The sequence below is a fragment of the Sparus aurata genome, chromosome 14, assembly GCF_900880675.1.
Source record: "Sparus aurata chromosome 14, fSpaAur1.1, whole genome shotgun sequence".
NCBI lineage: Eukaryota > Metazoa > Chordata > Actinopteri > Spariformes > Sparidae > Sparus > Sparus aurata.
In genome coordinates, this window is record NC_044200.1 from 25,483,154 (window position 1) to 25,501,493 (window position 18,340).

Here is an 18,340-nt window from a genome sequence, read left to right on the forward strand (position 1 = left end):
ATGTGTTCCAATCCATCTCTGTTCTGAGATCAGAGGTCAAACAAATCAAGGTGCTTTTCTACACGGTGTGTGTGTGTGTGTGTGTGTGTGTGTGTGTGTTGAAGAAGATGGATGCTGACTCTGACAGCTTCAGTCTGTCAGGTGACATGTTTAAAGTAGGAGGATGGGTAAAAGCCTCGCTGTCTGTTAGCTTCTTCTGAACAAGAAGGTCCAAATGATGCAGAATGAGACAGAGTTTATAAAGTGTCTCCAACTCAACAACTCTTAAAATCACTACATTTGTTAATGGAGTCTGGTGATGTTGTGTTACTGTTGAAAGTGATAGGAAACACACCTATGTGCTTTTAAACGGGTGTCCTGTGTGTGTGTGTGTGTGTGTGTGTGTGTGTGAGCTGAATCATGTGCTGTAGCTCTGTTTGTTAGCATTTTAGCTGTTAGCCTTTTAGCTGTTGTAGGTGTCGTTAATTATGAATATGAACTAATCATAACCCTGTTATGTTGTCAGAGCAGCCTCCATCCCATCAGTGTGAACAGTCCTTAGTATCACACACACACACACACACATACACACACACACAGATTATGTTAATCTATAATAAATGTGGCCTCTCATTAAGCGAGAAGCGCGCGCGCGTGTGTGTGTGTGTGTGTGTGTGTGTGTGCAGGCTATTTGTCGAGCACTTCCTGTTAATGGCGTGGCGAGAAGTTGTTTTGTCACATGGAAGCATAAATGATTCAGAGTCAGCGAGCACGACATGACACACACACACACACACACACACACACAGTTTCACACCTGATTGGCTGTTTGCAGTTGAACTGTAAAATCACTGTTTTGTTACCTTTGTGTGTGTGTGTGTATGTGTGTGTGTGTATGTGTGTATGTGTGTGTGTGTGTGTGTGTGTGTGTATGTGTATGTGTGTGTCTAACCCACCTGTCCATGAGTGGAACACAGCTCATGAAGTCATGACGCCACATCGTCCTGCTCAGGGTGTCAAAATATACATTTATTTTTACCCTTTTTCAGAGGGTGAAGCTCTGTGATTGGCTGTTGGTGTCAGAAGGTGAAGCTCTGTGATTGGCTGTTGGTGTCAGAGGGTGAAGCTCTGTGATTGGCTGTTGGTGTCAGAGGGTGAAGCTCTGTGATTGGCTGTTGGTGTCAGAGGGTGAAGCTCTGTGATTGGCTGTTGTTGTCAGAGGGTGAAGCTCTGTGATTGGCTGTTGGAGGAGAAAACATCAGTTTTTATTGGATCTGACACATTTTTCTGCTGGTGTGTCTGTCGGGAGCAGAAAGTGCTGACAGCTGCATTAGAGTCTGACACACACACACACACACACACACACACACACACGATGATGATGATGAAGGTGACTGTGAGGAAAGACGAGCTCACCTTCGTCTCTGCAGCGAACACGTTCTGAATCACTGTCAACATGACCACAGCTGGATTATGGTGCTTTTATTCTGAAAGAGCAGCTCCAGAGTTACTGAGGGATTAGGGGAATAAAACCACAGAAGAAGAGAAGGGAATACATTCTTCTTCATTGGACTTCTAACTGTGACTGGACCCAGTAACAGAACCTGCAGAACCTGGCACCTCTTAATGTGTAAGTGTGAGGAAGATGAAGAGGAAGAGGAAGAAGAAGAGGAAGAAAAAAAGGAAGGAGAAGAAGAAGAGGAAGTGGAAGAAGAGGAGGAGGAAGAAGGAGAAGAGGAATTTTTTTATTTAACCTTTATTTATCCAGGAAAATCCCATTGAGAGTAAAAACCTCTTTTTCAAGGGAGTCCTGACCAGGAGGCAGCAAAAACTACACAGTCACACTCAACATACAGACGGCAAATAGGGTTGTAAAAACAGTTACAAATAAATTCAAATGATAAAAAACAGTTACAGGTAAAGGAGGTCGTCTCAAATGCTCTCAGCTTGGATTTAAAAGCATTCAAGGAAATCAGTTCAGTTATTTTCCAGTCTATTTGCAGCATGTTCCATGTCGAAGGAGCAGAGTAGACCAAAGCCCTTTCTCCCAGTTCTGTCCGGAAAAATGGAACAGACAGCAACAAACTGTAAGAATCAACACTTCTCCGTGTGAATAAGTTACAGATGTAGGAGGGCAGCAGCCCGAGCATGGCCTTGTAAATAAAAGTGCACCAGTGTCTCCGCCTCCTGCTGGACAAAGAAGGCCATCCCACTCTGGAGTACAGTTCACAATGATGGGTCCGTGCTCCACAGTTAGCAGTGAACCTCAGAGGAGCATGATAAACAATCTTACTTAGACATTTAGCTGAGGCATTCATATACACCAAGTCTCCCTAATCTAGGATGGATAACAAAGCTGCAGTGACAAGCCGCTTTTTCACCTCAAAAGAAAAACAAAATTAGCTTCGGAAGAAAAAACCCAATTTAAGTTTCAGTTTCTTCACCGGATTGTCAATATGGGGCTTGAAGGTGAGAGAGTCATCAAGGTATTTGTACATACCAACCACCACCTGACATTTCCCTCAAGAGTCAAGGACACTGTGGGGACAGTTTGAAGTACTCTCTTAGTGTTAGAAAATAACATTAGAAGAAGAAGAAGAGGAAGAAGAAGAAGAGGAAGAAGAAGAAGAGGAAGAAGAAGAAGAGGAAGAAGAGGGAGCTGAACTCTGAGTTAATGATTGATCAGGACGTCCTCATCAATGCATCAACACAATCATCAGTGTGTGTGTGTGTGTAAGTGAGCGCACACACACACACTGAAAACAATCCTTGATGAAGGACACATTCACATGATACAACCCACACACACACACACACACACACACACAAGGTCGCGGGCTCTGATTGGCTGGTAGTGCGACGCTGTGACTCAAGTTTGAAGGTTTGTAGGAGGAGACGAGGTGATCAGTCACACACACACACACACACACACACACACACACACACACACCTCGTGCTGATGGAACAAGACGAGTTGTTTAAACTCAGCAGCTCTTAACATCACTACAGCTGTTAATGGAGTCTGCTGCGTGTGTGTGTGTGTGTGTGTGTGTGTGTGTGTGTGTGTGTGTTCACTGACATCATGTGATAAATCAGATCTGAATGTTTCTGTTCAGGATAAAGTTTGTATGGTAGCTCTGAGCACGCTGAGCATGCTGGGTAACGGCGCTCAGTGTTTCTGAAGCAGGTCAGAGTGACGTCACTGTGAGCTGACGCAGCTCTCTGGCGCCTCCACGTGGCCGCCGGGTGCAGCTGCAGCCTCGTGCAGAGACACACACTGTTTTCTGCTGATTGTCTGAAAATGTGAGTTCAGTTTGAAGATGAAGTTTCTGAGTGAACGCTCGTTATTCACAGAGACAGTCCACAGACTCGTTAATCTGCTGCAGATTAACTCAGATTACAGGTTCTGTTTCATTCTCATGGAGGCAGAGGAGGAAAAGTCCAACACGAGCCCAGAGACCCAGAGATTAAGAGATTAAGAGATTAAGAGATTAAGATGGAAGAATGAGAAACTCATAATTAATAAATGAGTCAGATTAAATAAAGAAGCTGTTTTTTTAAAGTTATTTATTTAAAACATAAAATTAGATTTGATCTTTCTCCTTGAATTAAATGAGTCGTCCTGAAACACTGACTCAAACCTGTTATTATGTAATTATCCTCAGACTTCACTGAAGTTCACTTCTTAGTAAATGTACTCAGTTACTTTCCATGCCTGCTAGTCAATCACTTGAGTTATTGATCACATGTTCGGTCCTGATCATTAACGAGCAGACTCATTTCTTTCATTTGTTTTATTTCATTTGTCTTCAGAAACGTTTCAGTCGTTAACGGTTGATCAGAAACACGACTCGCTCTGAGCCTCCTGTCACCGCTATCGCTGCCGTGGAGGGACAAACAGCCGCCATGCGTCAGGAGGCCGTCTGTCTCGTGATGGCGTGGAGGGACAAACAGCCGCCATGCGTCAGGAGGCCGTCTGTCTCGTGATGGCGTGGAGGGACAAACAGCCGCCATGCGTCAGGAGGCCGTCTGTCTCGTGATGGCGTGGAGGGACAAACAGCCGCCATGCGTCAGGAGGCCGTCTGTCTCGTGATGGCGTGGAGGGACAAACAGCCGCCATACGTCAGGAGGCCATCTGTCTCGTGATGGCGTGGAGGGACAAACAGCCGCCATACGTCAGGAGGCCGTCTGTCTCGTGATGGCGTGGAGGGACAAACAGCCGCCACGCGTCAGGAGGCCGTCTGTCTCGTGATGGCGTGGAGGGACAAACAGCCGCCACGCGTCAGGAGGCCGTCTGTCTCGTGATGGCGTGGAGGGACAAACAGCCGCCATACGTCAGGAGGCCGTCTGTCTCGTGATGGCGTGGAGGGACAAACAGCCGCCATACGTCAGGAGGCCGTCTGTCTCGTGATGGCGTGGAGGGACAAACAGCCGCCACGCGTCAGGAGGCCGTCTGTCTCGTGATGGCGTGGGTTTGGCGGTTGGATGAGTGGTTGAGTGTTGATGGCCCTGCAGGTTTGTGTGCAACCTGATGGCTCCTGTTATTGTGGCGTGACGTGGCGGTGGGAGGAGCTTCTTGTCGGGTGCTTAGTTCTTTCGGTCTCCAGCCGCCCGCCGATGCCCGCTGGGGTCGGAGTACCTGGCGGTCAGGTGTCCTCGCCTTCAGGTGGCTGTTGGCGGGTTTGGGTGTGTTGTTTTCCATGTGTGACGCATTTTGTGTTTGTTTAGCTGTAAATCTGATTGATTGATTGACTGATTGATTGATGGACTTCCTGTGTGTTGATCTGGACTCTAACCTAACTGTCTCTGTTTGTCAGGTATGGAGACATGGTCCCAAAGACCATCATGGGGAAGATCTTCGGCTCCATCTGCTCCCTGAGCGGCGTGCTGGTCATCGCCCTGCCCGTCCCCGTCATCGTCTCCAACTTCAGCCGGATCTACCACCAGAGCCAGAGAGCGGAGAAGAGGCGAGCGCAGAAGGTGACCGACACGGGTCTGTGTTCCTCTCCAGGTCTCAGCAGGTATACCTGCTGAGACCTGGAGAACGAGGCCGTTGTGGTGCTCACGGTCTCCATGTTGATGTGTCAGGATGAAATGAAGCATCAGTGTTGGTTGTGTTCCCGTCAGACTCAGAGTCGGTCTGCATGTCTGCTCCGCCCACTTCCTTCTTAAAGTAGGGAGACGGACGACACCGAGACGAGTCCGAATCCACCGACTCAGACTCAGACTCAGTGTCATTAACACGACTCGTCAAAGCTTCATCATTCATTAACTCAGACAGCTGAACAGGTTGGAACAGACGTGAATCTCGTCTGATCATCAGGATACGGAGGATGAACCTGAAACATTATGCTTCTGATTTCATCTTCTTATCACTACTAATCGCTCATTTTACAGAAGTTATTTTGGTTAAACAAACTTCTTGTTCAGACAGCCGTCCTCAGATATCATCTCGTCACGCAGCGTCCTCTGTGAGCAGTGAGCTTCCTGTCTGTGTCGTCTGGTTTATTAACCTCCAGGTGTGTCACCTGTTCATTGATCCACCATCATCATCATCATCATCATCATCAGCCCTGAAAGGTTTTCAGTCAGCTGGTCTCCAGTAGACGTCGAAGACGAGGATCAATTCTTCACGTCAGACCTGAAGCTGTAACTCAGTGTCTCTCCTCTCGTCCTGCTGCTTCTCGTCTTCATCATCGGCTTCTCACACTCAGTAAACACCCGGCGGGCTAAACGGGCGTTTGTATGTGTCCACAAACAGAAAACCAGGCTTGCTAGAATTCGCGCGGTGAAGAGCGGAGGAGCTAACGCTTATATGCAGTACAAACAGAGCCGGCTGCTGATTGACCTCCATGATGAGGTAACCACGGACACGCAGCCGTCGTCCTCGCTGCTGCTGCTGCTAACTGCTGCTGCTGCTGCTGCTGCTAACTGCTGCTAACTCCTGCTGCTGCTGCTGCTGCTAACTACTGCTGCTAACTGCTGCTAACTACTGCTGCTAACTGCTGCTGCTAACTACTGCTAACTGCTGCTGCTAACTGCTGCTGCTGCTGCTAACTACTGCTGCTAACTGCTGCTGCTGCTGCTAACTGCTGCTGCTAACTACTGCTAACTGCTGCTGCTAACTGCTGCTGCTGTTAACTGCTGCTGCTAACTACTGCTAACTGCTGCTGCTGCTAACTGCTGCTGCTGCTAACTGCTGCTGCTAACTGCTGCTGCTGCTAACTGCTGCTAACTACTGCTGCTAACTGCTGCTAACTGCTGCTGCTGCTAACTACTGCTAACTGCTGCTGCTAACTACTGCTAACTGCTGCTGCTGCTGCTAACTACTGCTGCTGCTGCTTGCTACTGCTAACTGCTGCGAACTGCTGCTGCTAACTGCTGCTGCCGTCATGTTTCTGTCTTCAGTCCGTCTTCATTCTGTCTTCAGTCTGTCTTCAGTCCGTCTTCATTCTGTCTTCAGTCCGTCCTCATTCTGTCCTCAGTCCGTCCTCAGTCTGTCTTCATTCTGTCTTCATTCTGTCTTCATTCTGTCTTCAGTCTGTCTTCAGTCCGTCTTCATTCTGTCTTCAGTCTGTCCTCAGTCCGTCTTCAGTCCGTCCTCAGTCCGTCTTCATTCTGTCTTCAGTCTGTCTTCAGTCCGTCTTCATTCTTTCTTCAGTCTGTCTTCATTCTGTCTTCAGTCCGTCTTCATTCTTTCTTCAGTCCGTCTTCAGTCTGTCCTCAGTCTGTCTTCATTCTGTCTTCATTCTGTCCTCAGTCCGTCTTCATTCTGTCTTCAGTCTGTCTTCAGTCCGTCTTCATTCTGTCTTCAGTCTGTCTTCAGTCCGTCTTCATTCTGTCTTCATTCTGTCCTCAGTCCGTCTTCATTCTGTCTTCAGTCCGTCTTCATTCTTTCTTCAGTCCGTCTTCAGTCTGTCCTCAGTCTGTCTTCATTCTGTCTTCATTCTGTCTTCAGTCCGTCTTCATTCTTTCTTCAGTCCGTCTTCAGTCTGTCCTCAGTCTGTCTTCATTCTGTCTTCATTCTGTCCTCAGTCCGTCTTCATTCTGTCTTCAGTCTGTCCTCATTCTGTCTTCAGTCTGTCTTCAGTCCGTCTTCATTCTTTCTTCAGTCTGTCTTCATTCTGTCTTCAGTCTGTCTTCAGTCTGTCTTCATTCTGTCCTCAATCCGTCTTCATTCTGTCTTCAGTCTGTCCTCATTCTGTCCTCAGTCCGTCCTCAGTCTGTCTTCATTCTGTCTTCATTCTGTCTTCATTCTGTCCTCAGTACGTCTTCAGTCCGTCCTCAGTCCGTCTTCATTCTGTCTTCAGTCTGTCTTCAGTCCGTCTTCATTCTTTCTTCAGTCTGTCTTCATTCTGTCTTCATTCTGTCCTCAGTCCGTCTTCATTCTGTCTTCAGTCTGTCCTCATTCTGTCTTCAGTCTGTCTTCATTCTGTCTTCATTCTGTCCTCAATCCGTCTTCATTCTGTCTTCAGTCCGTCTTCAGTCTGTCCTCAGTCCGTCTTCATTCTGTCTTCATTCTGTCTTCAGTCTGTCTTCATTCTGTCTTCAGTCTGTCTTCATTCTGTCCTCAGTCCGTCTTCATTCTGTCTTCAGTCTGTCCTCATTCTGTCTTCAGTCTGTCTTCATTCTGTCTTCATTCTGTCCTCAGTCCGTCTTCATTCTGTCTTCAGTCTGTCCTCATTCTGTCTTCAGTCTGTCTTCAGTCCGTCTTCATTCTGTCTTCAGTCCGTCTTCATTCTGTCTTCATTCTGTCCTCAGTCCGTCTTCATTCTGTCTTCAGTCCGTCTTCATTCTTTCTTCAGTCCGTCTTCAGTCTGTCCTCAGTCTGTCTTCATTCTGTCTTCATTCTGTCTTCAGTCCGTCTTCATTCTTTCTTCAGTCCGTCTTCAGTCTGTCCTCAGTCTGTCTTCATTCTGTCTTCATTCTGTCCTCAGTCCGTCTTCATTCTGTCTTCAGTCTGTCCTCATTCTGTCTTCAGTCTGTCTTCAGTCCGTCTTCATTCTTTCTTCAGTCTGTCTTCATTCTGTCTTCAGTCTGTCTTCAGTCTGTCTTCATTCTGTCCTCAATCCGTCTTCATTCTGTCTTCAGTCTGTCCTCATTCTGTCCTCAGTCCGTCCTCAGTCTGTCTTCATTCTGTCTTCATTCTGTCCTCAGTCCGTCTTCAGTCCGTCCTCAGTCCGTCTTCATTCTGTCTTCAGTCTGTCTTCAGTCCGTCTTCATTCTTTCTTCAGTCTGTCTTCATTCTGTCTTCATTCTGTCCTCAGTCCGTCTTCATTCTGTCTTCAGTCTGTCCTCATTCTGTCTTCAGTCTGTCTTCATTCTGTCTTCATTCTGTCCTCAATCCGTCTTCATTCTGTCTTCAGTCCGTCTTCAGTCTGTCCTCAGTCCGTCTTCATTCTGTCTTCATTCTGTCTTCAGTCTGTCTTCATTCTGTCTTCAGTCTGTCTTCATTCTGTCCTCAGTCCGTCTTCATTCTGTCTTCAGTCTGTCCTCATTCTGTCTTCAGTCTGTCTTCATTCTGTCTTCATTCTGTCCTCAGTCCGTCTTCATTCTGTCTTCAGTCTGTCCTCATTCTGTCTTCAGTCTGTCTTCATTCTGTCTTCATTCTGTCCTCAATCCGTCTTCATTCTGTCTTCAGTCCGTCTTCATTCTTTCTTCAGTCTGTCTTCATTCTGTCTTCATTCTGTCCTCAATCCGTCTTCATTCTGTCTTCAGTCCGTCTTCAGTCTGTCCTCAGTCTGTCTTCATTCTGTCTTCATTCTGTCTTCAGTCTGTCTTCATTCTGTCTTCAGTCTGTCCTCAGTCTGTCTTCATTCTGTCTTCATTCTGTCTTCAGTCCGTCTTCAGTCCGTCCTCAGTCCGTCTTCATTCTGTCTTCAGTCTGTCTTCAGTCCGTCTTCATTCTTTCTTCAGTCTGTCTTCATTCTGTCTTCAGTCTGTCCTCAGTCTGTCTTCATTCTGTCTTCATTCTGTCCTCAGTCCATCTTCATTCTGTCTTCAGTCTGTCCTCATTCTGTCTTCAGTCTGTCTTCAGTCCGTCTTCATTCTTTCTTCAGTCTGTCTTCATTCTGTCTTCATTCTGTCCTCAATCCGTCTTCATTCTGTCTTCAGTCTGTCCTCATTCTGTCCTCAGTCCGTCTTCAGTCCGTCCTCAGTCCGTCTTCAGTCCGTCTTCAGTCTGTCTTCAGTCCGTCTTCAGTCCGTCCTCAGTCTGTCTTCAGTCTGTCTTCAGTCCGTCTTCAGTCCGTCTTCAGTCCGTCCTCAGTCTGTCTTCATTCCGTCTTCAGTCTGTCTTCAGTCTGTCCTCAGTCTGTCTTCATTCCGTCTTCATTCCGTCTTCAGTCCGTCTTCAGTCCGTCCTCAGTGCGTCTTCATTCTTTCTTCAGTCTGTCTTCAGTCTGTCTTCAGTCTGTCTTCAGTCTGTTTTCAGTCTGTCCTCAGTCTGTCTTCATTCCGTCTTCAGTCCGTCTTCAGTCCGTCCTCAGTCCGTCTTCAGTCCGTCCTCAGTCCGTCTTCAGTCCGTCTTCAGTCCGTCTTCAGTCCGTCTTCAGTCTGTCCTCAGTCCGTCTTCATTCCGTCTTCAGTCCGTCTTCAGTCCGTCTTCAGTCCGTCCTCAGTCTGTCTTCATTCCGTCTTCAGTCTGTCTTCAGTCCGTCTTCAGTCCGTCTTCAGTCCGTCCTCAGTCTGTCTTCAGTCTGTCCTCAGTCTGTCTTCATTCCGTCTTCAGTCCGTCTTCAGTCTGTCTTCAGTCCGTCCTCAGTCCGTCTTCAGTCTGTCCTCAGTCCGTCTTCAGTCCGTCTTCAGTCTGTCCTCAGTCTGTCTTCATTCCGTCTTCAGTCCGTCTTCAGTCTGTCCTCAGTCTGTCTTCATTCCGTCTTCAGTCCGTCTTCAGTCTGTCCTCAGTCTGTCTTCATTCTGTCTTCATTCTGTCTTCAGTCTGTCTTCAGTCCGTCTTCAGTCCGTCTTCATTCCGTCTTCAGTCTGTCTTCAGTCTGTCCTCAGTCTGTCTTCATTCCGTCTTCAGTCTGTCTTCAGTCTGTCCTCAGTCTGTCTTCATTCCGTCTTCAGTCTGTCTTCAGTCTGTCTTCATTCCGTCTTCATTCCGTCTTCAGTCTGTCTTCAGTCTGTCTTCAGTCTGTCCTCATTCCGTCTTCAGTCTGTCCTCAGTCTGTCTTCATTCCGTCTTCAGTCTGTCTTCAGTCTGTCCTCAGTCTGTCTTCATTCTGTCTTCAGTCTGTCTTCATTCCGTCTTCAGTCTGTCTTCAGTCTGTCTTCATTCCGTCTTCATTCCGTCTTCAGTCTGTCCTCAGTCTGTCTTCATTCCGTCTTCAGTCTGTCTTCAGTCTGTCCTCAGTCTGTCTTCATTCTGTCTTCATTCTGTCTTCAGTCTGTCTTCATTCCGTCTTCAGTCTGTCTTCAGTCTGTCCTCAGTCTGTCTTCATTCCGTCTTCAGTCCGTCTTCAGTCTGTCCTCAGTCTGTCTTCATTCCGTCTTCAGTCTGTCTTCAGTCTGTCCTCAGTCTGTCTTCATTCTGTCTTCAGTCTGTCTTCAGTCTGTCCTCAGTCTGTCATCATTCCGTCTTCAGTCTGTCTTCAGTCCGTCTTCAGTCTGTCCTCAGTCTGTCTTCATTCCGTCTTCAGTCTGTCTTCAGTCTGTCCTCAGTCTGTCTTCATTCTGTCTTCAGTCTGTCTTCATTCCGTCTTCAGTCTGTCTTCATTCCGTCTTCAGTCTGTCTTCAGTCTGTCCTCAGTCTGTCATCATTCCGTCTTCAGTCTGTCTTCAGTCTGTCCTCAGTCTGTCTGTTGATCTTTATGGTTCAGCAGTAACATTTTTCCACTGGATCAAATATTAATATTTAATATTATGTCCTGTTTCCTCACAAACGTCTGACATTAAACGTCCAGATTTCAGCTGGTTTGCGGCGACTGAAGTCTCTAAACGTTACAGCAGCTTCAGCAAACAGTGTTCAGCAAAGATACCCGCCAGAACCGATCCAGCGCTGAGGTTCTGAGTGGTTCCAGTTGCAGTGTTCAGATCCGCAGCCAGTAAATGAAAACTGTTGCTCTTTCTGGAGCCTTTATAACTTTTCATTGTTACTGCTGAACGTTGTGTTCTTCACGCTGCACACAGAGATCACGGTTCAGTCCATCAGTCTGACTCACCTGTGCATGAGCCGGCTCTCAGGTGTGGCGGCTCGTCTCCACACCCTCCTCCTCCTCCACAGCTCAGCCTCTTCATTCCGCTCCGTGTTTCCTTCTCCTCCTCTTCTGTGTTTTGTTCGTGCATTCTGATTGGCCCTCCTGCTCGGCTGCTGACTGACTGGCCTGCGCTGCTCATGACATCATCACTACGCGTCCTGGGTTCCATCGCTGCGTGGAGGACTGAGATCCGGCCGAGCTGCATGTCAATCAGCCAGCCACGCGGCAGCACGGGGGCGGAGTCAATGTGACGCAGAGGTGATGGAGGACGACAGCAGAGCCGACAAACTCAGGAGCAGGACTAGATTCAGGGTCCTCCGGGTTCTCTACTTCCTGTATGGCACCAGGAGTGGACCTGGCTGTCTCAGGGTCCATGACTGATTTCCCAGGATGCAGCTTCTTGACTTCCTGGGTTGTCAGGTGGAACCCTAAACGTTGTTAGTCCAGGTCAAGTTTTCTGGTTCTGGGTTTAGACGGGTAACAAGCAAATGTCCAACAATGTCTGAATGTTCCTTTAACTGTAACGGATGTCCAAACCCTGTGATCGTAGCGTCTCCAGTCCCGTGTCAGTCCAGCTGCGTCACATTTACTCTGAACCCCTGAGCAGTATGAGTACGGTGGCTCTCTTGGGTCAAATGAGGCTTGAGTCAGCAAACTGCAGAAACAAGGAGACATTTAGAGAAGCTGCTGTCTGAGTTTGAACCAGGGAGCATCCGTCACCTTCTAACTAACCCTGAGCCAGGAGGGGATTGTGGGTAAAAACCTGGACAGACAGGTGTGTGGCAGTGGGCTGTGGGTCCAGGTGGGTCGGAGGCGGGTCCAATAGCAGGTTCACTTTATAGACATGTGATTTGTGTTTGTGCCCTGAAGGCGTCCAAGGAAGCCGGGCAGGCGCTGGTGTGTAAGGCCAACCCCAACTTCGACGTGCACCATCATCACCTCCTGCACTGTCTGGAGAAGACCACGGTGAGAACACACACACACACACACACTTATGGACCACCTACCCTGGTGGCCGCTTACATCCTGCCTCTGTATCCGCCTCAGAACCACGAGTTTGTGGACGAGAAGACGTACGAGGACAGCTTCAGGGACGTCCCTCTGGTGAAGCAGGTGTCTCACTCCTCCTCCATCTCCTCGTCTTCCTCACCTCACGGCCTCACTTCCTGCTGCGGCCGCAGGAAGAGGAAGACCTTCACCGTCCCCAACTCCAACATGTCGGTGGGTCTGAGGGGAAGCATCCAGGAACTGAGCACCATCCAGTTCAGAGAGCGACCGCTCACCAACAGGTAGGAAACACAAACACCAGCTCAACAAGTCTGGACCACACTCACAGTCTCAGCAGGAGGCCCCACAGGGCCATGGGCAGATTGTACAGCTCCTGGGTTACAGCTCTCTGGGTTGTAGAGAACCGGAAGAAGTTCCAGGAGTCTCCAGGGACACGATCACATCTGTAGAGAGGTTTCACACGCCAGCACAATGGTTCTGTTACAACAGCTGATACCAGTCTGATGTACTAACCACGGTCGAACTGTCGACCTGAACTGTGACTGAGGTGAACATGAATCACTTTAACATCTCACAGCCAATCAGAGCGCAGCATGCAGGATACAGGCTGAGCATGAGCACACACACATTCTCACACACACACACACACACACACACACACACACACACACACACACACATTCACACACACACACACACAGAGTCACTGAGCAGGAATCCAGAATATGTCCGGCTGTCCGGCTGGGAGGTCTGGGAACTTTCTCCTAAACATGGACAGCTGGGAACCGGACCGGTCTCAGTTCCAGCCTCGTCCTGTTTCTGTCCGGCTCTCAGTACCACTGATGAAAATTGATACCACTGATAATTATTATTATCATTATTATTATTTTTATTATTATTATTATTATTATTATTGTTGGTATGATTATTATTATTATTATTATTATTATTATTGTTTTTGGTATGATTATTATTGTTATTATTATTATTGTTGGTATGATAATAATTATTATCATTATTATTTTTATTATTATAATTACTATTATTATTATTGTTGGTATGATAATAATTATTATTACTATTATTTTTATTATTATAATTATTATAATTATTATTATTATTATTGTTGGTATGATTATTATTATTATTATTATTGTTGTTGTTGTTGTTGTTGGTATGATTATTATTGTTATTATTATTGTTGTTGTTGTTGTTGTTGGTATGATTATTATTATTCTTATTATTATTGTTGGTATGATTATTATTATTATTATTATTGTTGTTGTTGTTGTTGTTGGTATGATTATTATTGTTATTATTATTATTATTATTGTTGTTGTTGTTGTTGGTATGATTATTATTATTCTTATTATTATTGTTGGTATGATAATTATTATTGTTATTATTGTTATTATTATTATTATTATTATTATTATTATTATTATTGTTGGTATGATTATTATTATTATTATTATTATTGTTGTTGTTGTTGTTGTTGTTGGTATGATTATTATTGTTATTATTATTATTATTATTGTTGTTGTTGTTGTTGGTATGATTATTATTGTTATTATTATTATTATTATTGTTGTTGTTGTTGTTGGTATGATTATTATTATTCTTATTATTATTGTTGGTATGATAATTATTATTGTTATTATTGTTATTATTATTATTATTATTATTATTATTATTATTATTGTTGGTATGATTATTATTATTATTATTATTATTGTTGTTGTTGTTGTTGTTGTTGGTATGATTATTATTGTTATTATTATTATTATTATTGTTGTTGTTGTTGTTGGTATGATTATTATTATTATTATTATTATTGTTGGTATGATTATTATTATTATTATTATTGTTGTTGTTGTTGTTGTTGTTGTTGTTGGTATGATTATTATTATTGTTATTGTTGGTATGATTATTATTGTTGGTATGCTTATTATTGTTATTATTATCATTATTATTATTATTATGATTGTTGTTATGATTATTATTGTTATTATTATAGTTATTAACATGTTCTGTCATATTTCCTCCACGCTGCTCTTTACACGCTCGTCTCTTCTGTCTCTTTCTTCTCTGCAGTCGTTCCAGTCGATCGAGTCTGAACGCCAAGTTTGAGGAGACGGTTCCTCTGAACTGTGAGGAGCGCTACACCACCGCCGCCGTCATCAGCATGCCCACGCCGCCGGGCACCACGCCCGATGGCGACGATTCAACCAGCTCCACCAACTACTCCCAGGCCAACATCGTCCGGGTGTCCGCACTCTAGATGACCACATCCCCCTCGGGGGCGGCGGGGGGTCAGGGGTCGGAGGTCGAGGGTTGATGACCCCACACCACCATAGACTCAGGCGGTGGGGTTTGGATCACGAGTCCACGGTTGGATGTGACCGGTTAGCTTGAATAGCTCAAACCTCTGCTGGAGGGAAAGTCATCGTGTTCACACTCAAACTCAGCTGAACCGCTTTGGGTCAGAACTCCTTGTTTCGTCTCAGTGGAAAGATTTCTATTCCAGCAGTCAAACATCTGAGAAGAGAACACGTCGCACTCTGACGGATGGCTGATCTCCATCTAGGATACATTTTAATCATCACCATTGCTATTTTTAAAATCCTGTATGTCTTTAAATTTGATGTCTTAAAAAGCTAAGATTAATTTCTCGAATTTAGAAGCAGTTGAAAGGAAGCTGGACATCGTGAGAAGCACACTGTTAACCATCGGATCAGAGAATCTGTCTTCAATGTAGCTTAGCACAAACAATGGAACTGAGGGGAAACTGCTAGCCTAGCTCAATCAACCTTCCAACAACTCTTGTGTCTTGTTAGCCAACAAGCTAGTAACCAATCCATTCAGGAGTCAGGTGTTGAGACCTTAAAGCTAACGCGCTTCGTGGCTTTGTCTTAAACTTAACAACCTGACATAATCAGTCGTTACTGTAAAGACTGAGCTCTGCTGCGCTGATGTCAACACATAACGGAGCACTGACACATTAAAGGAGTTAAGCTAACGTCTTCCAGAGCTAACTGCTCCTCAAAACGTCTCATTTCTGTTTCCTCTCGTGTCAAATAAGATAAAACATGTTAAGTTAATAGTTTAAAAGTAGTTTTCTTCTCCTAACATTAGGTTTCTCTCAGCTAAGCTAGCAGGTTACCAAGCTATCTTTTCTCTGCACTTGTTAGCCCTGATTCAGAACTTTATACTACAGTCCTGGACCGCTTTCTCCTGTCAAACTGAACTGGATCAGAACATCATACGATTCATGAACAACTGAGACTACTGTTGAAAACATGAGCTCACCAAGTGGTTGGAGAAATAAAAAACAAAAAGCCACGAGCCAAATAGCCTGTAAGCAACATTTTAGCCCGATTCAACACGTTCACACCTGAACAAACAACATGGCTGCTCAGGTGCTCAGTTTACTTTGGTTCTGTTGAGGAGAACATCACAGTTTAGGTTTAAATCACTGCGTTGCTTCTTCAGTTCGTACGTGACGTAACTTCACCATGTCTGTTGTTGTGTCACATGACTGGCGGCCTCTAGTTTTACTGATCCCTCCATCTGGTCCTTCACCCAGTCTTCCTCCGGTCCTTCATCCGGTCCTCCTGCGGTCCTCCTCCCCCCCGGTCCTTCACCTGGTCCTCCTCCGGTCCTTCATCCGGTCCTCCTCCGGTCCTTCATCCGGTCCTCCTGCGGTCCTCCTCCGGTCCTCCTCCGGTCCTTCATCCGGTCCTCCTGCGGTCCTCCTCCCGGTCCTCCTCCTGATGTGAAACTGATGCTACTTTATCTGACTTCCTCTTTTGCTACTGCATTAACTACTGCAGCCACCAGAGGTCGCAACAAGAAATGTAAATGTGGGTCGTACGGTTGTGATATCTAGTATTAGTAGCATTTTCTCCACCCTTAAAGTTACTAAACAAACTGGTGAGTTCATCTTTTCAACGTTCATCACATAATAAGTCTGAGTCATCACAGACCCACAGATCTGAGTTCAGCCCTGCTCACCTCCCGTCACAGTGTTACTATGCAAACATCAAGAAAACATCCCGACAGCTGCGAGTGGAAACACTGACAACCCTTCAGAATGATCCAGTTTCACTTTCACAGAATAAAATATTTACTTTTTAGAAATGGTGCCGGACTGCCGGCCCGGCTTCATCCAGCAGAGACATCACGTCAGAACAGACAGAACATCAACGTCAAGGTCGCACAGAATCAGTCTGAAGGCAGGAGGCGTCTTTATTCTACACCTTTATTATTCTGACCTTTATTATTTTGACCTTTATTATTCTTTACCTTTATTATTTTGACCTTTATTATTCTTTACCTTTATTATTTTGACCTTTATTATTCTGACCTTTATTATTCTTTACCTTTATGATTCTACACCTTTATTATTCTTTACCTTTATTATTCTTCACCTTTATTATTTTGACTTTTATTATTCTGACCTTTATTATTCTAATAATAATAATAATAATAATAATAATAATAAAGGTAAAGAATAAAAAAGGTCAAAATAATAAAGGTATAGACCTTTATTATTTTGACCTTTTTTATTCTTTACCTTTATTATTCTGACCTTTATTATTCTTTACCTTTATTATTCTTTACCTTTATTATTCTTTACCTTTATTATTCTTTACCTTTATTATTCTATACCTTTATTATTCTGACCGTTATTATTTTGACCTTTATTATTCTTTACCTTTATTATTCTGACCTTTATTATTCTGACCTTTATTATTCTGACCTTTATTATTCTTTACCTTTATTATTCTGACCTTTATTATTCTGACCTTTATTATTCTTTACCTTTATCATTCTTTACCTTTATTATTCTTTACCTTTATTATTCTGACCTTTATTATTCTGACCTTTATTATTCTTTACCTTTATTATTCATTACCTTTATCATTCTGACCTTTATTATTCTTTACCTTTATTATTCTGACCTTTATTATTCTTTACCTTTATCATTCTTTACCTTTATTATTCTTTACCTTTATTATTCTGACCTTTATTATTCTTTACCTTTACTATTCTGACCTTTATCATTCTGACCTTTATTATTCTTTACCTTTATCATTCTGACCTTTATTATTCTTTACCTTTATTATTCTTTACCTTTATTATTCTGAACTTTATTATTCTGACCTTTATTATTCTTTACCTTTATTATTCTTTACCTTTATTATTCTGACCTTTATCATTCTGACCTTTATTATTCTTTACCTTTATTATTCTTTACCTTTATTATTCTGAACTTTATTATTCTGACCTTTATTATTCTTTACCTTTATTATTCTTTACCTTTATTATTCTGAACTTTATTATTCTGACCTTTACTATTCTGACCTTTATCATTCTGACCTTTATTATTCTTTACCTTTATTATTCTTTACCTTTATTATTCTGACCTTTATTATTCTGACCTTTATTATTCTTTACCTTTATTATTCATTACCTTTATTATTCTGACCTTTATTATTCTTTACCTTTATTATTCTTTACCTTTATCATTCTGACCTTTATTATTCTTTACCTTTATTATTCATTACCTTTATTATTCTGACCTTTATTATTTTGACCTTTATTATTCTTGACCTTTATTATTCTGACCTTTATTATTCTAACCTTTATTATTCTTTACCTTTATTATTCTGACCTTTATTATTCTGACCTTTATTATTCTTTACCTTTATTATTCTGACCTTTATTATTTTGACCTTTATTATTCTTTACCTTTATTATTCTGACCTTTATTATTCTTTACCTTTATCATTCTGACCTTTATTATTCTGACCTTTATTATTCTTTACCTTTATCATTCTGACCTTTATTATTCTTTACCTTTATCATTCTGACCTTTATTATTCTGACCTTTATTATTCTGATCTTTATTATTCTGACCTTTATTATTCTGACCTTTATTATTCTGACCTTTATTATTCTGACCTTTATTATTCTTTACCTTTATTATTCTGACCTTTATTATTCTGACCTTTATTATTTTGACCTTTATTATTCTGACCTTTATTATTCTGACCTTTATTATTCTTTACCTTTATCATTCTGACCTTTATTATTCTTTACCTTTATTATTCTGATCTTTATTATTCTGACCTTTATTATTCTTTACC

General features: G+C 43.4%; 1 protein-coding gene across 2 annotated transcripts; it reads left to right on the plus strand.

The window, feature by feature from the left end:
• Positions 1–4,771: 4,771 nt before the first annotated feature.
• LOC115595799 (potassium voltage-gated channel subfamily D member 2-like) lies at positions 4,772–16,533 on the plus strand. Of its 2 annotated transcripts, XM_030440629.1 has the most exons (5): positions 4,772–4,959; positions 5,741–5,839; positions 12,051–12,146; positions 12,228–12,469; positions 14,283–16,533. In XM_030440629.1, the coding sequence occupies exons 1-5, from the start codon at positions 4,807–4,809 to the stop codon at positions 14,467–14,469; spliced, it is 777 nt and encodes a 258-aa protein (XP_030296489.1). In that variant the 5' UTR covers positions 4,772–4,806; the 3' UTR covers positions 14,470–16,533. The 2 variants fall into 2 exon arrangements, with proteins under 2 accessions (XP_030296489.1, XP_030296490.1); XM_030440630.1 differs by lacking the exon at positions 5,741–5,839 and having other exon boundaries at positions 4,774–4,959.
• Positions 16,534–18,340: the final 1,807 nt, after the last annotated feature.